At 47.1% G+C, this 9,905-nt stretch overlaps 1 protein-coding gene across 1 annotated transcript; it reads right to left on the reverse strand.

Annotated features, from left to right (window-relative positions):
• Positions 1-1,063: 1,063 nt before the first annotated feature.
• On the reverse strand, positions 1,064-9,905 carry LOC148522265 (coiled-coil domain-containing protein 69-A-like). The gene is made up of 9 exons (XM_088474147.1): positions 9,900-9,905; positions 9,759-9,816; positions 8,168-8,301; positions 6,540-6,588; positions 5,749-5,795; positions 4,791-4,832; positions 3,371-3,490; positions 1,519-1,590; positions 1,064-1,422 (listed from the first exon to the last, which is right to left on the reverse strand). Exons 1-9 carry the CDS (start codon positions 9,903-9,905, stop codon positions 1,408-1,410), a joined length of 543 nt encoding a protein of 180 aa, XP_088330273.1. The 3' UTR covers positions 1,064-1,407.

Consider the following 9,905-nt stretch of genomic DNA (forward strand, 5'->3'; position numbering starts at 1 on the left):
AAACCTAACCCCCCCCCCTGCAGCCTAAACCTAACCTCCCCCCATAGCCTAAACCTAACCTCCCCCCACCGCAGCCTAAACCTAACCTTCCTCCCCGCAGCCTAAACCTAACCTTCCTCCCCCCTGCAGCCTAAACCTAACCTCCCCCCCATAGTCTAAACCTAACCTCCCCCCCATAGCCTAAACCTAAACTTCCCCCCATAGCCTAAACCTAACCTCCCCCCCATAGCCTAAACCTAACCTCCCCCCCGCAGCCTAAACCTAGCCTCCCTCCCCCTGAAGCTGCTGGGAAGCCTCATAAAGCCCCCACACGGCCTGGCGCTGTATATAAACTGGCACGCTGCTGGCAGCCATGGGATGTAGGGAGGAGGGGCATGGACAAGCACATTTGTCCCGTATTGGTGGACTAAGTAGTAAATACATACATTTCACCAATAAGAATCAGCACCAACATTTATTAAAACATCTTTTTATTGAAGCATAAGGGACAATGGCGTAATAACCTCTACATTTGTTCAGTCAGTGCAGATACACTCCTGAGAGAAGACTCCATAGGTTGGGGGTATCACTGTCTCCTGGAAGCAGTCCAAGCAGGCAGGCTTCATCAGCAGGATGATGTCACAGGGCAATCTGTCTCTCAGGGCAGCACTCTGACACTCAGTCACATTCCAAGGGCGAAGATCAGTCCGGCAATAGGGACACACAGGCAGAAGTCATCCAGCCCGGACCTGCGAGCCACAGGTAAGAGGATCCAGCCGCTCACAGAGCGGGGTTACAGGAGGGAAAGCAGCACACTCAGCGAGGCACAGGTGAGGGATCGCAGAGGAGCCACATCAGCCTCAGACGTAGTCACAGGCAGGAACAGCAGCGCTATACACAGTCAGGAGCCTCGTAGTAAGTAAAAGAGGGGCCACTATGGGGTCTGCCCCAGCACTGGCACCGAACACCATCACAGCTGAAGGATTCTAGCCAGAGGAGGCATCCGGATAGCCAACACCGACCACCAGCCCAAAAGGACACCAGTAGGAGGCAGGAACCACCAACGTGTAGGCGGTAGATGGTGAAGAGCTCCGTCCAGGAAAAGACAGCAGCAGAAGAGAGCACCCAGCAGCGACACACCTAGAGGACCGATCCAACAATACAGTCACACAAGCGTCCACCACCCCAGAGATACAGATAAGTAGCAATCGGGGTGAGGAGGGCCACGCTATGCAGCTGTCTGGAGAGTAGGTAGGGATACGGTGTGTGGTCACTGGAGCCACTGGCCACACTCACGATAATGTGTCAGGTGGTAGGAGAAAACACCCGAGGGAGCCATGGTAAAGGCCGATATCATAAAAGGTGGAAAAAGGGAGGGAATGGGAGGGGTGGGGTGCTGTGGATGGAGAAATGGGGTTGGGGGTCAGTTTAGACTTTCCCCATCTGAAAAGACACAAATCCACAATTAGTAGTACACACACAATCTCCATTAATAATGTTATGGGGGAGGGGGCAAAGCAGCGTCACATGACAACTTACATGGTGCACGAGGAGCTCGTTCTCCTGCTGCATGATCTTAAGTTTCCTCTCCAGCAGGAGATTCTTATCCATCTGCCGTAAGAAAAGAAGGAAATGGTCATGTGACTAGGGGTAAGGAGAGTACATATAGTAATAGTGACATTATATACAGCCAGCACCAGAACCATGTGTTACATAATCTGCATACAGGATCATTCATATGGGGGTGTGACTAGCCACCACAGGGAGAGGGGTGACCAGCCACTACAGGGAAGGGGGTGACCAGCCAATACAGGGAAGGGGTGACCAGCCACCAGAGGGGTGTGTGATCAGCCACCAGAGGGGTGTGTGACCAGCCACCACAGAGAGGGTGTGACCAGCCACCACAGAGAGGGTGTGACCAGCCACCACAGAGAGGGTGTGACCAGCCACCAGATGAGGGTGTGACCAGCCACCAGATGAGGGTGTGACCAGCCACCACAGAGAGGGTGTGACCAGCCACCACAGAGAGGGTGTGACCAGCCACCACAGAGAGGACATAACCTGCAGACAACATGGATACTACAGTGCGTGGTCTGGGCCCCTTTTTAAACAGATATATTACATACAGATAGAGCATGTAGTATTATTTACCAGAATGTCCACTTTAGTGAATACACCATAGTCCTTGGAATGCATTATAATGTACTATATATAAAAGTACCACGCTTGGGAATGGATAAACAAGACACTACTGGTATAACAAGGGCAATTCTATAACATTTTGAGATAATGTGGTCGCTGAATGGTGGTAATGCTATTCCATTAAAATATTATTTTTTGTTAGAAGAACAAGTATAAATATAAAAGTATGGTTAACAACCCTCCTCTCCCCCCCCCCACCACTGACGTTCCCCTCTCCTCTACATCCCTCCACTGATATTCCCCTCCCCAACAGACGTTCCCCTGCCCTCCACCACAGACGTACCCCTGCCCTCTTCCCCGCCACTGACATTCCCGTGCCCTCTCCCCTCCACCACTGACATACCCCTGCCCTCATCCCCTGCCACTGACATACCTCTGCCCTCTCCCCTCCACCACAGACGGTCCCCTGCCCTCTCCCCTCCACCACTGACATACCCCTGCCCTCATCCCCTGCCACTGACATTCCCCTGCCCTCTTCCCCCGCCACTGACATACCCCTGACCACTTCCCCCCACCACTGACATACCCCTGCCCTCATCCCCTGCCACTGACATTCCCCTGCCCTCATCCCCTGCCACTGACATTCCCCTGCCCACTTCCCCCCACCACTGACGTTCCCCTGTCCTCTTCCCCTCACCACTGATATTCCTCTTTCCTCCCCACAAACGAAATTCCCCTCTCCCCCCACCACTGACATTCTCCTCTCCTCTCTCTCCCCCACAACTTTTGTTGCCCTCTCCTTTCCCCCCACCTGTCATACTCTCCCTCCTCATGTACTATACCCCCTGAATCTTCATACCATATCAGACAGAGTATAACCGCAAATCTCCTGCCATAAATCCATTTTTCTGGCTTAGGCTAAAATCTGACATTAAACCATACTTGCCTACCTTAGTAATGACCTCTCTGAGCGGCGATGGGGGTGTGGCTGACCTATTTGTGCCATTAGGCCCCGCCCCTTTGTGGCAAAATGCAGCAAATTGAGCTATTTGAATTGGGGACAGGCCGAATAGCGCGATTATCACAGAATGGCTGCACCTGTGTGTATAGGGGCCATATGCTGTAATTACAGTAGGAGGGATGTGGCCCAGTCAGTCTGATGACTGGTAATGTATCACCATGGGCAGATAAAGCTTTAGTACCAGAACATTCTATACGTGGCTAATATTTCATGTTACCCAGTCCTCACCGTGGCTTCCAGGGTCATCAGTTTGGTTGTCTGCTCCTGGATTAAGGTCTTTTTTAAATCTACAATATTCTGGAGGCTTTCCAGCTCCCTCTGCCAGAACTCTCCAGGGCAGCCATGATCCTTTGAATAAATAATAGTAAAATGAAAGCAATAACATACAATAACATGAAATGCTCTATCACCATTATAAACAAAGCGGCTAAACAGAGGTTATAAAATATGGCTGCTTCATTCATATCAACAAATCAGATCCAAGCTGTTATTTTCCAAGCAGTCTAGGGAATGAAAGCAGACATCTGATTGGTGGCTGTGGATTACCGCACATATTTGCACATTTGCTAAAATGATTAAATAACCCTTGTTGTATTTGTGACTAAGGGGCAGATGTACTAAGCTCTGAAAACTGATAAAGTGGAGAGTGATAAACTACCAACCAATCATCTCCTAACTGTCATTTTTCAAGCACAGCCTGTAACATGACAATTAGGAGGTGAGTGGCTGGTCATTCATCACTTTCCAGTTTGTCAGAGGTTAGTACATCTCCCAGTAATGCTTTGAGTCTTTTTGGAGAAAAGCACTATATAAATAAAATTGTTATTATTATTATTATATATCTGTGAGAGCATTTCTCTTATATGTTCTTGTGTTTCTTATTCCAAATCTGCCGCATGACCACCCAAACGACCAAGCTATGTATCTGTACTGTTATCTTGTAAGGTGAAGAAGTCTCTTGCTGTAACGTCATGCTAACTATGTACACTGACATCGGCACCTGACATGGGAACACCCCTAAGTACAGAGAGTCTATTTATCAACAATTAGAATCTGGGCACGATAACAGTTAGTTTGCAATGTGTAGCCCAAAGGCTACAGCAGCACATCACCATCGTCACATGACATCAGCTGCGGGGACTAAGCTCCGGGAATATGAAGGTAAATCTGACAGCATCGTATCCCCCATAGAAGCCTATGGGGGCAGCGGCTGCCGTTGGAAATGGAGGGACCGCATCAGATATTGTAGATATCGGGGAATATGCTACAAATATTTCATGATAAATAGGACCCTGGTATATATACTAAAGTGCGGTTTTATAGAAGTGGAGGTGTTGTCCATAGCTACCAGATTCTAGCTATTATCTTAGATGGTGCTAGATAAATGATAACTAGAATCTGATTGGTTGCTATGGGCAACATCTCCACTTCTAAACCTGCACTTTAGTAAATATACCCCATGGTGTACAGATATATCTCACTGGAACTACAATAATACAGAGTCTCTTTGCTGATTAGGAAAACATTCCTATGTATCATGTGTCAGAATTCTGTGCTCATCCAAACCCTGCTCCTATCAGATGGCTAAGCTAAATCTGGCTCCTGCTTGTTCCTTTATAATGTGATTTATTCATTGTTATGTATGTACCTTCATCTGCAGGCTGTAGATGTTGTTGAATTGAAGGGATCCCTACAAAGAGAAGCAGAAACCGTGTCAGACACTCTCATTGTCTATGGGGAGTAGAATGACAGCTGCTGCGGGTATTACATAATATAATCTGTGATAGGAGAACGTTCCATAACTATACAGAGAGTACACTGTAATATACTGTGACATGTGCAGCCCCTAACCAGCCCTGGGTCTTCCATATGGTCACCGCTACCTCAGCCTGGATGTATATAGGTTACTGGGCGCCCGCTGCCATATAATGACTACTCCCAGGCTGGTGCTGGTGATAGAATGGTCCCAGCCTCACTCACACAATGTACAGGAGAGCCATAGGAAAGGCTGTGACATTTACTAACTTATTACTATTGGCGCTTCCGACTCCCTGGAAGACCAGGCAAATCTCCCGGTACCAGCCCACCCCCCACCCCCCCCCCCTTTCCCCATTGCAACACTGAATCGCATCATCGTAGCTCCGCCCCCCCCCGCTTTTCAGTGCCTGTATTATAGGCTCTGTACAGAGGGGGAGGGGTCTCAGTGAAGGGATTAAGACGCCACGCTCCCCACACACCCCATCTGCTGTGACTAGTGGCCCCCTGAGGGGTCAGCCTAAAAGTCAGTAAGTATGAGTAATTGTGTGCAGCTAGTTTTACGCAGTGGAGCAGAAACAAGATTCCCATTGGTGGAGCTGGATAAAGGGTTGGGTAGAGCAGAGGCTTAGGGGCCGCACAAGCATTTCCACTCCGCTAAAGGACTCATATTTTACACCATCCGGCTGTTTTTTTTTTCCCCATTAGCAATTGCTCCGCTCAGTCTCATAATATATTGCCTACATAATAAATTAGGTGTTCTGGATTATAGGTTATGGCCAGTAACCAAATAGCCCCCATGCCGGCACTTATCAGGGGATTGTTATACGGGGTGTAAGACAGAGGCTGACCTGCAGGGAGGTGGTGTCTTCGCCGGATGCCGTCTGCTCTTTGAGCTCTGAGGAGAAACAAAGTTCTGTCAGATAGCACATAGGTCAGAGGTTATATACATACACTCACACACTCACATGCAATCGCACACTTATACAAACATTCACAGGCACACATTTATATGCACACACACTGCTCCCATTGCATCCCTGTAATTATATATATAAATATATATATATAGCTATAGAGTGTTAGGTGTATACTCCTATCACACAGCTCCCCCTGATAACTGAGTGATGGGGGCACAAGGCAGCTCACATACATCCCCCTCACTGTTACACAGGGAGATATCACATTGCTCTCAGCTATCTGACGCTTTCCATTTATAGATAAGTATGTGAGACTATGACTGGATAACATGTAATTGTGTCTCAGCGGCAGAAATCCCATCACACGTGTGACTATTGCGGGATTATATTGCCATGTACTATATATGTGTAATATCTAGTTACTACAATGAGAAAACCTATTGTTGGTCCTCACTAATAAGTGTCCAGATTGTATTCTCAGAGCCTCCCAGCAGAGCGCGCTGTGTAATTAGTGAGCACTCCTATTGCACTGTTTTGTATTGTGCATCACATCTTTATGGTGTGACTCACGTTACCCTAACTATACTATGAGTTTGGCAACCGTCAGGCCTTATACTACAGATATCCTATTAGGGGTTTACTGAGCAATATTTCCCTATCACACGTTCCCTAATTCTGTCACTTCCCATCTACAACATATCAGGAATATTAAGGTCTCTTACCTGCAGAATGTTCCTCCACTTCTGAGGCTTTTTGTGCCTTTGCCGCTGCCTGCAATACACACAGTGAGGCAAATACTCACACGTTACATACAGTAAGATGATACATATTAGTTATTGGCTTCCTAGTTACATAGATTCCCATCCCGGGGGCTCATTTACACCCAATGTCAGAGCGGCATGGTGACTGCATTCATTCCCCATCATAAACCTCTTTGTGGATCATTGATCCGGATGGGGGCAACCTGGGAAACTCTCAGATAAAGCGTCACTTCTCATGGACGTCCCAGATTTCTTATTAAAGCCATTAGGAGCCCAATATGCTGTATAATAGGTCCTATATCTGTCACCTGTTTATACCTGCCCCATGCAGCCCTGTGCTCAGGTTATCTGCATTATTCCCAGTACATTCCTCTATGTATATGCTGTATAATATGTCCTATATCTGTCACCTGTTTATACCTGCCCCATGCAGCCCTGTGCTCAGGTTATCTACATTATTCCCAGTACATTCCTCTATGTATATGCTGTATAATATGAACTATATCTGTCACCTGTTTATACCTGCCCCATGCAGCCCTGTGCTCAGGTTATCTGCATTATTCCCAGTACATTCCTCTATGTATATGCTGTATAATATGTCCTATATCTGTCACCTGTTTATACCTGCCCCATGCAGCCCTGTGCTCAGGTTATCTGCATTATTCCCAGTACATTCCTCTATGTATATGCTGTATAATATGTCCTATATCTGTCACCTGTTTATACCTGCCCCATGCAGCCCTGTGCTCAGGTTATCTGCATTATTCCCAGTACATTCCTCTATGTATATGCTGCCATCTGCTCAGCCTAAGTGCCCTGTGTCCAACACATCTGCGGGTCACTACCAACTCTTCATGCCCACCGTACCGCCATGCCCCGCATTATAGCCCTGTGCCCACCACTGCAGTGATTTTCAGCCTCATGTCTCCAGCCCAATATAGACAAAGTACTGTATATCCTTAGTCCCAGCCTCCCACAAATCACAGCCTTATGCCAGCCTCCCTTACCCCTCCCTCACACTGCCCTGACCCTTCATCCCAATGGAGAAGCAATAGAGAGGGAGTACTGCAATGCCATCCCAGTGAATGGTGGTGCTTCTCTCCCCTGCAATCACAGGCAGTCAGTGGGCCGCTGTGGCGTCATACTGAGACATGCAGTTACTATTTACAGTGGTTCCGGGAATGATCCGGGTTGTTGTGACGTGAGGCTGAGGCCAGAGCCGTCAGTGAGACCACTTGGCATCAGAGTGGAGGTGGCACCAGTATTCCCCATCACACAAAGGTCTCAGAGGTGGCATTGCCGCCTGCATCTGGGCCACCATAGGGACAACCCTGACTTACAGGACACCCAGGTATAGCTCAGTGTCATTCAGTCCTGTCCAAGTTAGTAACGGGGTTAGGGAAATGCTGATAAATGTAATTGTATGAAAAGCTCTCAGGTAGCACAAAAGGCCGTAGGGCCAAAATTACTACAAATGGTCTCTCAGGGAAATCAGAAGACACTTGGGGCAATTTTATTGCACCATCGTCTGTTCCAGCCCAGTTCTACCTAAAGGGAAAATATAATGTATAGATATATCTGTATCTGACCTGTTCTTTGAGCAGGTTTATCTCCTGTCTCAGGAGCTCCATCTGCTGGTCATGACGGCTTGTCAGGGCGGCCATCTCCTCCTGGTGGTGTTGGAGGAGGGATGTTATGTTCTTCTCCTGATCTTCGATCTTACCTGTGTATAAGAACAAGAGGACATCAGACAGATCTATCACATGGCCCCATTACAGCTCTACGCCAATGGCTTATACCATGGCACCTGCAAGCGCTACTAATACAGGGAGAATGGTTTTATACACAATATAAATACAAAACTGTCATTTCACTCATATTGTGGTCACGTCCTCCATAAGTGACATCTCATCCCCACATAACACAGACCCTATACACCATCAGATAAGGATTGGTAGGGATCACTGCCAGGCACAGGTAGCGGCTGTCATTTACTTTCTCATCCCCACATAACATAGACCCTATATACCATCAGATAAGGATTGGTAGGGATCACTGCCAGGCACAGGTAGCGGCTGTCATTTACTTTCTCATCCCCACATAACACAGACCCTTATACGCCATCAGATAAGGATTGGTAGGGATCACTGACAGACACAGGTGGCGGCTGTCATTTACTTTCTCATCCCCACATAACATAGACCCTATACACCATCAGATAGGGATTGGTAGGGATCACTGCCAGGCACAGGTGGCGGCTGTCATTTACTTTCTCAATCTCGTTATATTTAATGTGGCGGCTTTGTTTTTGTTTTTTTAGACTATCAAATTATTTATAAAATCTCTTTATATAATTACAGAGATAGAACATTGCTAGTACCATAGGCTACAGGCTGTGCAGTAACATGGGACAGACGGCCATCAGCTTAAGAGTACAGGCACATGGGTAAGTCATGTGTTATGTATGTTATCGCTGTAACACGTGTGATGACCACAATATGTGAGCGCTATATTACAGCTGTGTTGCTGTATGTGTAATTGCTGTGTTATGGAGCATACACACGGTCAGATTTGTCAGACTTGTCAGATTTGTCAGATGAACGATTAAACGATTAAACGATTTGAACGATTTGAACGATTTTACCAAAGTTTTGAACGATTTGAACGATTTGAACGATTGAACGATTTTTGACTGCATTAAAATGAATGGAATCGTCCAAGTCTGACTGCAAACACATCAGATGTCAGAAATCGTTATCTGACCATCGGGAACGCGCATCGTTGATCGTCCATCGTTCAGGCATGTCAGATATGAACGATTTTCCTTCAGATATGAACGACTGAACGATTTTTAAATCGTTATCGTTCATATCTGAAGGAAAAATCTGACCGTGTGTATGCACCATTACCATGCAGTAGGGATAGGATGATGGAGTACGTTATGTTGGGTGACTTGGTGAATAAGGGGTATTATGGGAGTAGGTGGAGGCACAGCTTTGCTTTTTAATCTTCTATAATGCTGCTCTGTCTGCCTCCTCCTTGTATGACCAGGAACCAGGAAAGAACAATGGGAAAGGTAATCAGCAATCATGGCTGACCCCGCGCTCACATCCCTGTCCTGTTACACCTGTGACATCCCCTGTCCCCCGTACAATACAGAAGGGAGGATCATTTACTCACTGATCAGTGTGGTCACTTCCTGGGCAGCTTTTAGTTGTTTCTCTGCCCTCTGCCGTCTCTGAGAGAGAAAGAGAATGGTTACATGGTAGCAGTAGGTGACAATATACCAGTATACATGTACTGTACTAAGCATCACCTTACCTTCAT

This window comes from Taudactylus pleione, unplaced genomic scaffold, assembly GCF_031769625.1.
Source record: "Taudactylus pleione unplaced genomic scaffold, aTauple2 ptg000148l, whole genome shotgun sequence".
In the NCBI taxonomy this organism is placed as follows: domain Eukaryota; kingdom Metazoa; phylum Chordata; class Amphibia; order Anura; family Myobatrachidae; genus Taudactylus; species Taudactylus pleione.